The 17,725-nt window shown below is 43.5% G+C and overlaps 1 protein-coding gene across 8 annotated transcripts in view; it reads right to left on the minus strand.

Annotated features, from left to right (window-relative positions):
- ATP8A2 (ATPase phospholipid transporting 8A2) overlaps positions 1–17,725 on the minus strand; it is a 369,499-nt gene that overhangs the window by 213,549 nt on the left and 138,225 nt on the right. For all 8 annotated transcript variants that reach the window (XM_077341745.1, XM_077341743.1, XM_077341744.1 and 5 more), the window contains one exon: positions 2,573–2,745. In XM_077341745.1, coding sequence (XP_077197860.1) covers positions 2,573–2,745 — 173 coding nt within the window. The remainder of the gene's footprint in view (positions 1–2,572; positions 2,746–17,725) is intronic.

Consider the following 17,725-nt stretch of genomic DNA (forward strand, 5'->3'; position numbering starts at 1 on the left):
AGGTGCGAAGTCATGTCCGACCCATCACGACCCCATGGACAATGATCCTCCAGGCCTTCCTGTCCTCTACCATTCCCCGGAGTCCATTTAAGTTTGCACCGACTGCTTCAGGGACTCCATCCAGCCACCTCATTCTCTGTCGTCCCCTTCTTCTTTTGCCCTCAATCGCTCCCAGCATTAGGCTCGACACTTGCTCCTGGGGAGGAAAGCTATGGCAACGTGGATACTACACTGGCAATAATGCAGTCCTAAGAACACTTTCCTGGGAGTAAGCCCCCTTGAATAGATCTGAGAAGGAATTTGAGTAGATCTGCTTAGGACTGCTCTCTAAATTGACAACAGTTCCATGATTTTTATCCTTTTTTTTAAGTGCAGCTATTGGGGTCGCAGTTTTAAGGGGGAGACTGGACTGAGGAAGAGGGGCAGGAGCATTTGAACCATTTCCTTTCGTTCCATTTTCCCCGTGAAAATCCCCCCGTCCAGCCTGCTTTCACCACAATTATCAGGCCACACATTTATAATGACCAAATTCGGTTTGCTTTTCTGCACATGTACAGACTTGTGACAGAAAAAGAGAAAAGCCAGATATGAAAGCGCTTAAAGTTCTGGCAAGCTACACAGCTGAGTGTTAACCCTCATCAGATCTGTAAGCCACTAGGGGAGAACATTTCGGAAGCACATCATAAGGGGTTACCATCAAGAATTGACCAAGCAAAACAATTACAGTTAAGCACCACATACTAGTGGGGGTTTATATAAGGTATGCTGAGATATCCCAAGCTGGCTCCTCTGCATCCTTTTGCACAGCCAACTCTGCTTAATGAAGGGCAGTCAGGTCTAGTGGAACCAATCTCAGCCTAGGTACATTTCTGACTGCTGAAAGATGATGGAAGATGCCACTCTCCCACGTCCATAGGAAGTAGTAAGGGCCTCTCTTTCCTTATCACCAGTAGGTAGAATGATAATTGTACATGGTGTGGATTCTGAATTCTGAGATAATCAGCAGCACTAAAGTCTTGGGGTTTTTTTAAGGGAAGAACCTCTCTTTGGGGATTTACACCTTTATCACTGCAAAGTAGTTATCTTGCAAAATGTGATATGATTGCATGAGCGAACAATAAAGTTCTTGCCCGAATTTACTGTTGTAGTGCCACTCCCAGGTCTTTTGTGATCCAATAAACCAGTAGATTCAATAACTATGCTGATGTATTATCATTTGTACCGCCAACCATGACAAATACTTGCTTTTAGATCTTCCCATCTACAGCTACCCAAGAAAGCTTCATAAGATCCAACTCTTCACTTTTTATGTAACTAATATAAGCAGCCACCAGTCATCAGCAAGGAGCTCTTATCCGTGAGTCCTTATAAAGGTTGTTGTACGCGTTTTGCCAAGGAGCCATATTAATAGTTAAAGAAAGGTACTTCACCAGTGAAGCCAGCTGATAAAACCTGATCTACCTTAAGCTCCAGTTGGCTTCCATGCATACCTCTGATTGGTCAATGCTATCAGTGTAAACCTCCTGGGACAGTTACCTATGCGGACATCTACCTGTGCACTAGAACTTTTGCAGCTTCTGATCTACCATCTTACACCAAAGCAGGGGAAGACGTTATATAAAAGGCACTCCATGCCTTTGAATTATATCAACCCATCCTGGAGCATATTCTTAATGGAGTCTTGAAAGGGGGTGGTCATACACACAAACATCCCATTGGGGCAATCTATATCCCTTAGCATCAGTTTCCTAATCCACATAAAAAGCCTTCTCCAAATTCAGCATCTACTAGGGCACAGTGGCAAACTTCTGACCTCAGCCCCAATTCCTTTCACTCAGTTTTGCTTATGTCTGCAGATCTGATTGGCTGTTGAACTGGTACCATACCTTATTCACTATTTAATAGGTGAATGGAGAACAACAAGAGAAGGGGAAAATTTGAAAAGAAAAAAATGATGCCAGAGCAGCATTCAGTTAAGGCTAGACAAATAAGCAAGCAAGAATGAATGGAGACAAGCACTGGGAGATCTCAGAGAACCTTTGCCCCCATCCAAGCCCCCTGTTGTGCTGAAAATGTTCATGTGAAAACTCTGGGAACAGCCCTACTTAATATCACAGGCCTTGTTTCTAGTCCCTTCCTTACTCTACAGGCTCACAGGTGACCCATTCCTCCTCCTTTTTGACCCTCACAATGGCTCGCTTCCTAACATGATTGACGACTGAAAAAACCTCTCAGATCCAATCCGGATCCAACCTATAGCTATCAGTTGGATGTAACCTCATCTATTAGTAAAACTGCAAACAACAACAGCAACAAAATTTCCCTTTTTCAGATATATCTAAGTATTCTTTAATGCTTTTGACGTGACTAAAGAGAAAGTGGAAAGTGTAGAGTAATCTTGGTGCTTTAATATTTCCTGGTCTCCAGTTCAGTAGGCTAAAGAGAACTCCAGAGCAAGAGGGGAGCTGTAGATGAACTGCAGACAGAACAGACAATGGTGTACGTAATATAGCAATGGTGATTCCCAGCACGGAACCTTCGTTTCCTAAAGAAATATCCTGAAATTTCCTACCTGCAACAGATGACTGCCTTGCATGACAGCGCGAGGTCCAGGAAGGACTGTCTGACCTCAAAGGAAAGGGCATACTTTAACGTCTGGCCATCAATAATCAAAGCAATATCATTTTCTTTGCCCATTGAGTCACCCAGGCTCGTGCAGTGCTGGGTCAGCGTAGCTCTTGTTGCCTGAAATATGCACACAAATAAGGGGGGGGGAGGAAATCATACTATATTTTAATGTCAACATTTTTTAAAACCACAGTTGCAAAGTATAATTAATGCTTTCCAAAGGCCAAGAGAGAAAATTCGACTCAGGGAGAGAAGCTCAGGTACTCCCTATGATTGTTTTGTAAACCTATCAAGAATTATTGTGCTTCAAAACATAGTTGTGCGAGATTTAAGCTGCAGAACCATACGTAAGAATACAACCAAAATATTGTTCCTAATAGAAAAAAATTACCTGAGTAGGTTAAGTCAGTGGTTGAAGGCACAAACTGCTAAAATTATCTATTGCTCACTTTTATGGACACAGGGAAGAAGAAAGTTATAGTACATGGAACAAAGTTTGAGTCCAACGGCACTTTTAAGACCAAACTTTGTTCTGCTTACTTCAGGCCAACATGGCTACCCACCTGAATCTCTCTCCATACTACATGAAAGTGCCGTATATACTCACATATAAGCTGACCCGCATATAAGCTGAGGCTTCTAAGTTTACAACAAAATCTGGGCAAACTTACTGACTTGCATATAAGCCGAGGTGGGAAATGCTCCATCATCACAGGCTCTCCCATCCAGCCTCCCCCTCAACAAATACAGAAAAGCCAAGAGGATGAATAGCTGTTGGTTTTTGTACCCCGCTTTTCACCCACAAAAACCAAAAGTATAGTTTGGAAGAAGTGATTAAGAAGAGGAAGAAGTGAAGGCAAAAGGAAAAAAAAGATCAGAGTCCCTCAGTCAAACCGTTGATGTCCTACAAGATGCCAGAGCAATGTCTGACTGGCTGGAGCAGGCTTTTAATTCAATTACTGTATATATCCGGATATATTTCTTTGGAAATTTTTAAACAGAGGCTAGAGAGAGGCTGATTCTGTGAAGGCTCAAGGGGGTGGCAGGTTACAGTAGATGAGCGATAGGGTTGTGAGTGTCCTGCATAGTTAAGGGGGTTGGATTAGATCAGTGGTCCCCAACCTTTCTGAGGCTGGGGACCGGCAGGGCATCGGGCCGCGCCCGCGCATCGGGCCGCGCCTGCATGGGCAGCGCATGCGCAATGCGCGGCCCGGCCCTGATTCCCTCTCCCCGCCCTACCGCAGTAAGAAGCTTCCCAGGCCGCAAGCTTGCGGCCTGGGATGTTTTTTACTGCGGGGGGGGGGGCGGGGAGAGGGAGCCGCGGCCCGGCGCCATGGCCTTCGCGGCCCGGCACCGGGCCGCGGCCCGCAGGTTGGGGACCACTGGATTAGATGACCCATGAAGTCCTTTCCAACTCTATTATTTTATGATTCTATAAGCCGAGGAGGGCTTTTTCAGTGTGAATAAAGGTGCTGAAAAACTAGGCTTATACGTGAGTATAAAGGCTACATTAAAAACTTGACAATAGCCAGTCTGGTCCGTTTTTCAAAAGAGATCATCTAAAACATTTTTACTTCTTTCTCCACAAACAATACTCTCAAATCACTGTACATAAAATGAACCACAATTTAAAAAAGCAAAACAATATCCCTGCCAGCAAAAGTGCCAGGCAGCATGGTCTCCAAATAAGCTCTCTTGAAAGATACTCAAGTTCTGAGTCATGGTAGGAAGCTGTTCCCGCAGACTAGAAGGAGCCACCAAAGAAGCCCATTTAGCCAATGGACAAAAAAGACCACCAACAAATCAGCAATGGCCGTTCCAGTGGGGAAAATGGTACTCATAGGAAAGATGCTTCTATACTGACTCCTATGCTACACTGAAGAGATGCTCTCTGCAGTAATTTGATGGCTGTGGACAGGACTATTTAGGATAGAAATATGGCCACAAAAGGAGGGTATCAGAAATTTCTCAATATAGTGAGTTGGATCCAGCCAACTTTTTCACCCGATTTCATGTAATTCCCCTCGTTATTCCAGCCCTGATTACACATGCCTTTTGTCCATGAGGTCCCTTGATCCCCAGCATTCGCAATCCAAATGGGGACCCTCTTTCTCCATTTTTCCCCAGCAGAAAACCTGACTGGATTCAATCAGTTTTTAACATATTGGAACACGAGATTTAATACATGGCAAACAGAACCTCACACATCAATTCTATGCTCTGGTGGTTTCGTTAATGTGTGTATTATTTTCAACTAGATGCAACTGAGGATTGCTGGGCTGTAAAACTTATTACTGTCTTCACAAAAAATAAAATATCACAAAAATCTCAGGATGTTATTGGCACTTGGCAAGTTAAATGCATACATAAATGGAAAGACCTTGCATTGTCTCAAACACACACATACAGCATTTCCTTTTATAATTCTCCAAAACTGTGGCTGCAAGAAACAGCTACAAACTAGGAACACGACTGGAGTGGGATTATATTTGTCAGAAATAAAAGCATTGTAATCTTGTGATAGTTTTATGGACCCAAATTCCTTCAGGGAAAAGGCACAAATCCGCAAAATTCTTGTGGATTGCAGCATTTTCACTGATTTGACAAACAGATGTGATAAAATGTGTAGGTGAACCACTTAATGCAGACAATATGACTGCAAACTAAAGTAAGCACTGGGGATCCCATTCCTAAAATTAAGATAGTATATCTGCTTCTTATGGCATTATGACATCCTTGCAACACCGCCATAATAATATATTTTAGGATGACCAATAGACACAGTAGCCATTATGCACCATCCTACATATTTATTTTCTGGACACAACAACTGCCACTTCTGACAGCATCAACCTTTTACAGAAACATTTGCTTATGCAATTGCTACTTTTGAAACACTAGTATAACATCAGATAAGCCAATCCATAGTTATGAGAAGCCAAGACTTACTGGAAAAGACTACAATGTTGCAAGTAACAGGGAAAGAGGAAGGCCCAATGTGAGATGTACTGACCCAATCAAGGAAGACATGACCCTCAGTTTGCAAGATCTGAGCAAGGTTGCTAATAATAGGACATTCTGGAGGTCATCAATTTGTAGGGTCAAGTAACTTGACAGCGTTTAACACACAATCCATCAAGGTGTTACAGAATTTTCTGTGACCGAATTCCTAGCATAACCTATTCCACTTGGAAGCTTCCAAGTGTACATTTATTAAATAAAATAATCAACACCAATTGGGCTGAGTCATGAAACCCCAAGCATTGTTAAGAATGTCTAAACAATATTGGGCAACCTTATCAATAAACATGCAACGTCATCTGTTGTATGATATATTGGCATTGCAATATGTTGTGTGCATAAAAACATTGAGAAGGACTCTGCTGGATCAGACCAATGGTCGATTGAGTCCAGTGCCCTGTTTAACACAGTGGCTAACCAGTTCCTCTGGAGGGCCAACAACAGGGCATAGAAGCTAAGGTCTTCCCCTGATATTGACTTCTGACTTACTGCCACTGAATATGAAGGTTCCCCTCAGACACCGTAGCTAGTAGCCACTGATAAGATTCTCCATGAATTTATCTTATCCCCTTTTAAAGCTGTTTATTCCTGTGGGCACCATTACATCCTCTGGCAGCAAATTTTATATTTTAATCACCCTTTTTGCAAAGTACATTTCCTTTTGTCTATCCTGAATCTGATGTCCATTAGCTTTATTGGGTGCCCTTGAGTTCTAGGGACACCTCTCAAGACTCCACCAAGAACGTGCTCTAAGATGGGTGGATATAATTCAAAGGCATGGAGTGTACTTTATGTAATGTCTTCCCCTAATTTCGGAAACTGCAAACATTCTAAGGCATAGGCAGATGCCAGCATAGGTGGCTGTCCCAGAAAGTTTATACTGATGGCATTGACCAATTGGATGATATGCATGGAAGCCAACTGGTGCTTCCCAGACTGACACCCTCTCACCTCAAGACTCTCATCCTCCACAACATTGGTAGAGCTGTCACCATAGGAGTGGGACTGTTCTTGTACATATCTAAGGGTCTCTTCCCCAAATGTCTCTCATTGCTTCAGCTTCTCCAGGTCAGCAAGCCTAATCTCAAAGGAACAAACCTACTTTCTGAGAGCCACGAACTCCATGCAGCAAGCAAACATCCATGACTTTCACTCAGTGGGTCGATAATTGTACTTGTGACACTTACAAAAAGCTGAATAGCTCCACCTCCTCTGCTGGCTTTTTACCATTATAACTGGTTAGTAGTTTTAAAGTATCTAGAGCAGGCTGTCTTAACCAGGGTTTCATGAAATTCTGGGGTTTCTTGTTGGCCTTGGAAAGGTTTCCCGAATGGGTGGGAGTTAATTAATTTTAATATATATTTTTTAAATTTTTTAAACATTCATTGTGATATGACCACTTTTTATCATGTCAACCCCCCCCCCCAAAAAAAAAAATTGCCAATAATGGTCCTGGAAGGAGTGAGAAAGGGAGGGCTCTTGGGTGGGTATGTACACAATTATGCTTCCCAACCATATTCTGCGTGACCAGGCCACTTTTGGCATTTCATGAAGCCTGAAGAAAGTTTCAGAGGTTTCTCAACAATAAAAAAAAAAGTTGAGAAAAGCTGATCTAGAGTGATGCAGAATACCCAGGCCCAATCCTCAGGCTAAGAGCCACAGGCCAAGAGTCTTCTGACTCATGACAATGACTCACACCTCCACTTAGGAGGAGCCTTACAGTTCACAGAAAGCTCTTAGCCCCCCACTTCCCAGCACCAACTGCAGAGGGCAGGACCTGCAATTAGTCCCAGGCAAATAGACCTTGATCAATGAGCAACAAACCAGACAAAAGACCCAAACAGACCCAGACAAAACCACCATTTTCCAGCAGACTACAAGTACCCATTCACCCTCAAAGATTGCCCTCTCTCAAAGCAACCTTACTTAATGTTCCCCAGTAATTTAGCAGTTTATGAAAGACAATAAAAACAACATTCTTTCCCCGTAGCATTCTCCTGTATTATTCCTCCCAGTCCAGCTGGCTCAGTGCAGAGAGATCGCTGGGTGGAATGGTTAAGAGTAGAAGCCTCTTATATGGAGAGCTGGGCTTGATTCCCTATTCTTCCACATTCAGCCAGTTGGGTGACCTTGGGCTAGTCACAGTCCAGTTAAAGCTGTTCTCACTGAGCAGTTCTGTCAGAGCTATCTCAGCCCCACGTACCCCATGTTGTGGGGGGAGGATTGGAAGGAGATTGTTAGTTGCTTTGAGACTTCTTTGGGCAGTGAAAACCAGGATATATGGCCTCTGACTTCACTTATGGGGGTTTCTCAAAGCCTGGAAAATGTTTCAGGGGTTTCTCAACAGTAAAAAGGTTGAGAAGGGCTGGCTTAGAAGGTTGCTTAGGCACAGTGAATCTAGGATCTTTTGCATATTAAACATGTACTTTACCACCAAATCATGGCTCCTTTTACATCCATCCAATCCAATAAATAAATGAAATGATCCATGGTAATTATCTTTTTTTATGTCTCTTTCTTTCTTATAAGTCTCTAGCTGTTGACCACTGTGGCTAAGGGAAATGTGCAAATTGCATCAGCACTGGATTCTACGGAACAAAACCCATAAAGTTATTGGGCTTGGAAAATACTAAATTCCTGTGTGGGATTCCTGAAACCTCTTAGTTCCCAGCAACAGATATGGGCCCCAAGTGTCAACGTTTCTGATTCTTCTGAACTTTTCACAAATCCTTTTGCAGAAAGGGGAGGGAGAGAAACCATATGATCCTGTATAAATCCATTTCCCCTCTCTTTCCTCTTGGTTGCTGTTATAAAGACCTAATTCCCACAGAGTCTGCCAGGGTAAAAATCACTTGAAGAAAAGAATGCTTATTAAACGTTAAAATTGTTTTATATCAAAAACGGAAATAGCTTTATTTCATGCATCATATAGCAGAATATCGTTTTATGACCCTTTTGGCACAAGCAGTCTGTGCTCAAGTTAGTGCAGAGCAAGACAAGAAGTATTTCCAACAGCTGTCTAACCTGACCGAGTACTCAGTTATCACCAGTAGTGAAAACTCATTGTGGTTTCATGTAGAGCTCAGATTCATTTGGGGGTTTAAGGAAGGAAAGGAGACTGAAGGAGGAAGAGGATGTCATATCCTAAAGAATTTGAAGTAGAGAGAGTCTTAGCAGATTTATTTTTATTTTTAGGGGCACAGTAGTTCCTAAAAATAAAACCAAAACGGCCTATTCAATCCTGCAGCGCGGCAGAACCTCACCACCCTGGCTGCCTCATCTACAGGCACAAATCCGGGGTGAACGAGGTACAATGGGCAAAATGCTCCCATCTGGAACCCGGAAGAATCGGGGCAACCATATTGGTGTAGTGGTTAGGAATGCGTATTTCTAATCGGGCAAGCCAGGTTTGATTCCTCACTCCCCCACATGCAGCCAGCTGGGTGACCTTGGGCTCACCACAGCACTGATAAAGCTGTTCTGACCAGGCAGTGATATCAGGGCTCTCTCAGCCTCACCCACCCCACAGGGTGTCTGTTGTGGGGAGAGGAAAGGGAAGGTGACTGTAAGCCGCTTTGAGACTCCTTAGGATAGAGAAAAGCGGCATATAAGAACCAACTCCTCCTTTTTCTTTTTCTTGCCCCAGACTGGAAGCCCAGCAGCACCCCTGGTGCAAAACAGGTCTGAATGAGAAAGAGGACCAGAGAGGTAAAATGGTCACTGCTGTCTAAAGATTTTAAAAGAGACAACAAGAAGAGCAATTCTACCACCTTGAGATGACTTGTTTGAGAGGGGCAATATAAAAATCAAATAAATAAACGTGTGATGGCCTGGCCAACTTGTAATCCTGAACTCGAGACAGAGAGGTTGTGAGGCTGGTAAGAACTCTGTGTGAGTGGGAAAAGACATCACAATACCCTTTGATGGGAGAGGGGTCTATTATATATTGTATTTCTATTTAGATATTTATATCCCACTCTTCTAGCCACCAGTGGCTCAAGCAGTTTGCATCCGCCTCCCCTCTTCCATTTTATCCTCACAACAACCACCCTGTGCAATAGGTGAGACTGAGAGAGACTGGCTCAAAGTCACCCAAAATGCTTCCCTAGGAGAGTGGCGATTCACATCCAGGTCACGGGGATCCTAGCCCAATTCTACTTAGCCCATGTCCTGCTTATGACCTTGCGAGAAGCATCAGATTGGCCGCTGTGAGCTCTCAGTCTGACCCAATTTGACTCCTCTTATAACTTAGGAACTCTCATACCAGCACTATCTTCACTAGTCCCACAGGGAGAAAAATTAAAAATCCTTTGGAAAAATAACAAGTAGTTTACCCCCAACAGCTGCAACACAACCTGAACACAAACCAGCATTTGTCCCGGTAATATGTTGGAAGTAAGCAGCACAAAATCTTAGCACCTTGCTCTTAGAGTGCTGTTACCAAAAGGATTATCTGTGAACAAGATGTCCTCCAAAACATGAGCCAGTTAATCTGTTCCCTGTATGTTTACCTTCATTTCTACACAACTGTCAGGGCACAGCTGGGTGAGCCACAACATTCTGTCTGATGAGCTACTGAAAGCACCTGGAAGGGTTCCTTTATAAAGGAGAAATGCAGGTGTTTTCTAACAGAATATTGCAAGCATGTCAGAATAATATCTTTCATGTTTTGGTTTAACACACATTTTATAATTGTATTTAGATTGCAATGCATTCCCTACCACATAGCTCTCCAGAGCCCTCACACTGCAAAAGAGAATCCTAAGGAAGAAGATGTGCCAGTAAATCGTGGGAGTCGTACAAAATTGCAAAGGACAGCTGCTATATGCTGGATCAGCCAAATGTTTCCAAAAGGAAAGATGTGGCACAAAGCCGTAGTGGTGATGTAATTCCAAATTCATTTTTTGTAGTAGGGATACATATGTATACATGAACATGTATCTAGCAGTGCAAAGCTGCTATGACAGCCTTTCTCAACTTTTTTACTGTTGAGAAACCCCTGAAACGTCCTGGCAGGGGCTCATGGGAATTGTAGTCCATGGACATCTGGAGGGCCGCAGTTTGACTACCCCTGGTCTAAGTGAATTCCACCCCCCATCAAGCTGCTATTTAAAAGCGCAAGAGCAAGGCTGGTTTTATTTTACAAATCTACTGGCAATGCTAGCAGATGTTCCACTCGCTGAAGCCTCTAAGAATGTTGATCTCAATCCTATGTATGTTTATTCACTCAAAAATGAGTCCTTATTCCCAAATAAGAAAAACTATATTAAAGGTGTAGCAAAACATTGGGGGAGAAATTGGGATGTGGTAATGTTATCAGTGAGTGGGGCTCAGAGACGAGGTTGAACAAGGAGATTGTGGACAAAGGTCCATTAGGTCCACTTGCAAGATCCTAAAATTCCTAACTAAGCAAGTAAAGATATAGGTTCCAGACACTTAGAAGCCATGGAAGAAAAGGCGGGGGGGGGGGATTAAATCAAAGGGGGAAAGGATGCTAATTGAGCAGAAACACTCTCAAAAGGTCCTAACAGAACTAGAAGAAGAAGAGTTGGTTCTTATATGCCGCTTTTCTCTACCCGAAGGAGGTTCAAAGTGGCTTGCAGTCACCTTCCCTTTCCTCTCCCGACAACAGACACCCTGGGAGGTGGATGAAAGCTCTGCTATCACTGCTCGGTGAGAACAGCTTTATCAGTGCCGTGGCGAGCCCAAGGTCACCCAGCTGGCTGCATGTGGGGGAGTGCAGAATCGAACCCAGCATGCTAGATTAGAAGTCCGCACTCCTAGCCAGACTAGCAATATATCTGGATAACAAATTAAAATGTAAGACACTGAACGCTTCAGTGCTGTGCTGTCTTGCAGATTGTTTAAATGTGACAAATGATGTCTGCAAACGTATGCTTGAAATTATATTGCAATTATCATGACTTAACCCTGCAGGTTATTTTACATCACTGTTTTCATTTTTTTTTTACTAAACTCTTGTCATAAAAAAGAATTTTACTTGTTTCCATAGAGAAAACAGTTTTTAATATATAGAAGGGGGGATTCTGCAAAATTACCATGTTTCCCTACTGGAAAAGGGGAGGGCTTAAAAAAAAAAACTATTTCCTGCTCTTGAATTTTTCTAAGCCTGCACATCCTGACCATAAAGGCAACAAAACAGGCCTATTAGAGGGCAAGCAGAGGAAGGGAAACAGTCCGAGTAAGAGATCTCCTGGGGAACAAGCATGGTGAACTGGAATTGTAGCACGAATACCAAATCTGGACCAAGCCTACAGATTGGGCTAATTTTATTTAATATAACAATGATGTGCTATTCTTTATTACATCCTAGTGTAAAGGGACTTACCAGCTGGGGAAGGATTTCAAGGATCTGCCTTATTTCCTTCCTCCATGCTATTGCTGAGCAAACAACCTTTCCCTGTATTATACAAGCAATTAGCCACGGTCCTTGAGACATTGTTTGCTTATGGTTCGCTGCTTACTAGCTGACCACGAGGGAACAGCAAGCTTGTTACAACTGCAACAAGTCCAAGGCAAGAAAAATAAGAGCACCTCTTGGGAAAAGAATTTGTAGAGTTCTACCAAATCGTAGCAGACAACTATATAACTGTTTATAACAATTCACCGGATGTAATGGAACGTGATTCCTGGCAAATAGATGGGGAAGAAATGGAGATAGTGACAGATTTTATTTTCCTGGGCTCCAAGATCACTGCAGATGGGGACTGCAGCAAAGAAATTAAAAGACGCTTGCTCCTAGGGAGGAAAGCTATGGCAAATCTAGACAGCATCCTCAAAAGCAGAGACATCACCCTGCCAACAAAAGTGCGTTTAGTCAAGGCTATGGTCTTCCCAGTTGCAATGTATGGCTGCGAGAGTTGGACCATAAGGAAGGCCGAGCGTCAAAGAATTGAGGCTTTTGAACTCTGGTGCTGGAGAAGACTCTTGCGAGTCCCTTGGACTGCAAGGCGAACAAACCGGTCAGTCCTAGAGGAGATCCCTGGAGAATAGCCTAATGCTGGGAGCTATCGAGGGCAAAAGAAGAAGGGGACGACAGAGAATGAGGTGGCTGGATGGAGTCACTGAAGCAGTAGGTGCAAACTTAAATGGACTCCGGGGAATGGTAGAGGACAGGAAGGCCTGGAGGATCATTGTCCATGGGGTCGCGATGGGTCGGACACGACTTCGCACATAACAATGGAACGTGGCTTTCTTTCTGAGGACCATAGATCACTACTAAACCATGGCAAGGAGAGAGATTACTTTTGACCCTAAGAATTTTCACTGTGCCAGCGTATCATTTCCTTCCCCCCCACTCCTTGTTTTTAACAGCATCAGAACAGGTAGACTCTTAGCAGGTGAAGCTTTCCCCCATGGTGTAAGTAACATAGATAACTTCTCCTGATACATCTTCCTGCTATTGTATAGCTGGTAAAGGAACAGCAGTCCTACAAGGAAAAAGTCTGTTCTAGAGAAGGCATTATAGTCTGAGAAACTCATCTTTCTCCCTGCTAAGCCAAAACTGTTGACATAGCATGATGAGAAAGAGGAAATACTTTATATAACTGCTGCTGAAATTACCTAGGCATAGCAAAGCATCCTTTGCTTTAGGATGCTTTGGGCTGATCCTGCGTTGAGCAGGGGGTTGGACTAGATGGCCTGTATGGCCCCTTCCAACTCTATGATTCTATGTGCGATTTCATGAAGACAACCAAAGCCCCTGTGGGAAAATGGCCTGGGGAGGGAAAAATATTCTCTCCTTGTGTTGTGGCCCTGAGAAGGATTGGTTCCTCATAGCCTTCTAAAAGCAAGATAACATGTCTGTAAAGTGCCGTAAAGTCACATGGTTAACTTGTAGTGTCTTTAAAGCCAAAGAAAACAGGTAGTTTGTACAGCACCCCCAGCATTCCTTGGTAGTTTCCCATCCAGCTACCAACCAAGGCCAATCCTGCTTAGCTTCACACGATCAGGTGAGCCTTGGCCGTCTAGGTCAGGACATAATCTGAGGCTCTGCACATTTGCTCAGAAGTAAGCCTCATTATACTCAATAGGAATTGCATGTAAGCCTTCCACACCACAGGTTCCTAAGGCAAAACCTTGAAAACCTGCCCCCACACCAGCCCTGAACTTAGCCAGGGAACAACAAAAATCAGACCCAAAAATCAGACTATGTTAAGGGTGTTAATATAGGTCAGAGGAGAGGGAGATGTTCCTCAGGAACCATAGTTCCGCAAATAATGCCTACTGCAGTATGACCTTATAACTGAAAAATATGACAGATATTGGCCCTGAAACAACATTGTTTTGATTGATACTGTGATGCATTCCAGAGAAAACAGTGAATAGTCAGGGAAAATTCTACCCCCTAAAGCAGGGGTAGTCAAACTGCGGCCCTCCAGATGTCCATGGACTACAATTCCCATGAGCCCCTGCCAGCAAACGCTGGCATGGGCTCATGGGAATTGTAGTCCATGGACATCCGGATGGCTGCAGTTTGACTACCCCTGCCATAAAGGCTAGCTTGTGGTCCTCTACTGCCCAATCCAGAGCATGGGAAATGTAATGGTGAATTATATTAAATTTAGCATATTTAGCATATTAAATGTAGCAATTAACATGTGGCCACTCCCCAGTACCGCTTTATCCTAAAAGTACTTTAAACCTAACTACTATAAATTTCTCATCTGTCAGTTCGAAAATCTGCAAGCATAACCACAAGGCTCCTGGTAATCATTAAAACATGGTTCACGTACAAATTTTGTTTACAAAAAAACAAACTTTCTGACTCTGTTGACCTGTAGAAACTTTATTCTGTTCTCCAGAGCATTTCGTGCTGATGAGCAGCAAGGTAACTGTTATAAATCTTAAAGCAGAGAACCTAATTTGTTGACAGACTGAGAATTAGGAAGAACCACCCATGGGAGGTCAGCTCTCAGGAACGCATCCTGCAGTTCTGCAAAAAAACCCTTGAGTTTTATCACTCTCTAAAGCTGTGCAGCAGAACTGCGTCTAGCCAGTGGAACTTAGCAAGGGAACAACAAAAATCAGACCCATTGACATTTCATAGGACTATGTTAAGGGTGCTAACATGGATAAGAGGAGAGGGAGGTATTGCACTAACCAGACACAGTCCTTCTATGGAAACAAGGACTAAGGACAACACTTAGAAGGGGGGGGGGGTCTATCTTGACAAGTGGGATCCCACAAGGTCCTCAGGGGTGAATTTCCCTTTACCCCACTATTTCCTCTTTCTCTTCCTTTAAAGCCCCAAAGCCTCTCCCTCTTTCCTGCCTCCTCTCCTTCCCATTCACCAGCTAGCCTACCTTCATTTTCTTCCCATCTTCAGTTTTCCATCCTCCTGTATCCCTGGCCCCCTTTATCCCGGAAAACTATTATTCAGGTGTGCAGTGCTGGTTGCCACAGGAGGCCCAATTGCATAAGGGAGGGGGGGGGCGCGTTAGATTACATACTATCAGAACTGACAGCATAATGTCTTAGGCAGATCACTGAAGCTTTTACAACATGGAGCCTCTGTTTTGGGGTTGGGGGAGGTGGCAGACCCAAGGCAAAACCCAATCAGTTAAGTACTTTTAAAAGTGCACTGGCTTCTGCAGGACAGCTAATCTAATTTTCTTGCACATAAATTAATGGGCCTTGGAAGTGTTTAATGCTGACTGAATCATGTCTACTTACCCAGCTCAGATTTGTGTGGGTTGCTGTTTCATTGTTTGACTAAAATGACAAACCTATGTGAGTGCACGTCTTGTAAAAAGCCCTTTTTGTAATAGGTGGAGGTTTTTTCCCCCATGTTCCTCATGAAATTTGACTACTGCATAACATTCCAGCAGTTAAACTGCTATAAATTGGATGTCTACCAAACAAAAACGTCTCAATTTTCTAGGCCTCTTCTGTGCTTTCCTAATAACCTTGACGTTGTGTGTATTGTGAATATGTCAGTGGTTCAGAGTTTTCTGTCTACATATTCAACGTTTTAATTCTGCCCTTACAAGGAGTTCAGGGCAGCATACCTGGATCTCTCTTCTATTACTGCTGGAACTAAGGCTCAGGCATGTTCAGAGAGACACATCACTGTTTGCCCCTGGGAGGCCAGCCTCTTGTGCCCTGTCACAAACAGTTTTTGACACTTGTGTCCACCTCAAAAGAGAGTGCTAGTATGTTGTGTACAACTAGACAGGCCCAAATTCAAATCTCCTCTTTGCCATTAAGTGCCACTAAAAAGGTAAAGGTATCCCCTGTGCAAGCACCGAGTCATGTCTGACCCTTGGGGTGACGCCCTCTAGCGTTTTCATGGCAGACTCAATACAGGGTGGTTTGTCAGTGCCTTCCCCAGTCATAACCATTTACCCCCCAGCAAGCTGGGTACTCATTTTACCGACCTCGGAAGGATGGAAGGCTGAGTCAACCTTGAGCCAGCTGCTGGGATTGAACTCCCAGCCTCATGGGCAGAGCTTCAGACTGCATGTCTGCTGCCTTACCACTCTGTGCCACAAGAGGCTCTTTAAGTGACACTAAGTGGGCATTAAGTTTAGGAATCAACAATCATATCAGCTGAAGAGAACTGCCAATTCCAATGGTGATGGGAGTGGAGGAATCGAAGAGTAGTTACCGGCCAGCTGCTGTGGTGGAAGCGTGACACTCCAACTAACCCTGGTTAGTACCAAACAGAAGCAGGCAATGGTAAATAGGGATGGGAACAAACCGGTTCATGTCCCTAAATTCATCATTAATTCGTCCTGTTCAAACCTCCCCCAAACATATCCTGGATCTTTTGTCCTGCTGGGTTCAATGTTTGGGCCACTTACTCTCCATTTTCTTCTCCAAATGGAGGGAAGCGAAACAGATCTTAAATGACTGGTAGCTATTTCTGCCTCACAGCGGGGCGCACTCACCTAGAAAATCAGCCTCTGAAATGGCTTACAGGTGAGTCCGTGTGCCTGTCCACTGTGCAGTCCCTTTTGCTCCCCCTCACTTTTAAGAAGGGAGAAAGTAAAACGGACTGGCCCGAACCAGCTGGTTTGTTTTAGGGCTTTGGGTTCAAATGGGTTCAGTGGTTTGGTTTGGGATAAGGTGACCAGATTTTAACATTAGTAAAGCCGGACACCATTGACCGGGGGGGGGGGGGTTCTTGATTAAAAATTTGGTCTATATGGAGCAACAAAAAGTTTCATAGAACACATAGAACGCAAAAATAGTTTTGTAATACATATATATTTATATTTAATTTCAACATAACTACAATTTGCCAGGTACCCCCAGATGTCCCTCCAAAAGTGGGACAATCTGGTCACCTTAGTTTGGGAACATCCTGAACCCTGAAGTGAACCAGAATTTTCCAAATATAGTCCTTGAAGGCAGGGTCCCCAGCTGGGAAGGTATTCAATTAGAAACTAGGGAGAGCAGAAAACAAGTTCAAATTGCCCTGTTCTTAATGACACAACTGAATTAGATATATAAAATAAGTAGGATAGTTTGTTGGGTCCAAGCATATGATTACAATGCGTAGTCAGCCAACGCGACATAGTGGTTAGGGTGTAGGACTAGGATTTGGGAGAGGCAGGTTTGCATCTCCACTCTGCCAGGCCTACTGGGTGACCATGAACTAGTCACTCAGCCTAACCTACAAAATGGACATCAGGAGAAGGGTGTTATAAGCTATTTTGTGTTCCCACTGTGGAGAAAAGTGGAGTAGAAGTATCTCAGTATGTAAATTCTGTATGTCGTCATGAAGCTTAAATCCTGTTAACTCCAGTGGGAGTTCAGTGGCACGACTATTTGCAACCTACCAGCATTGCATGACCATGTACCTGTTTGAAAGATCTATGTTTATTTTGTACTACTTTTGCCACTGTTATTTATTCATTGAGGTAATGCAAGCATCTACCAAGGCTAAAATAGTTTTGTTTTTTTAATTTACTGGGAGGATGGAGTGAGTTTGATCTTTTTTCCCAAAATGAATAAGTCACAAAGTACTGGGGAAAACAGTGCATATCTAGGTGCAGAGCATACGTGGTCAAACAGACATTCTGCAGCCAAAGCAGATGCAAATTTTCCA

Source organism: Paroedura picta, chromosome 6, assembly GCF_049243985.1.
Source record: "Paroedura picta isolate Pp20150507F chromosome 6, Ppicta_v3.0, whole genome shotgun sequence".
In the NCBI taxonomy this organism is placed as follows: domain Eukaryota; kingdom Metazoa; phylum Chordata; class Lepidosauria; order Squamata; family Gekkonidae; genus Paroedura; species Paroedura picta.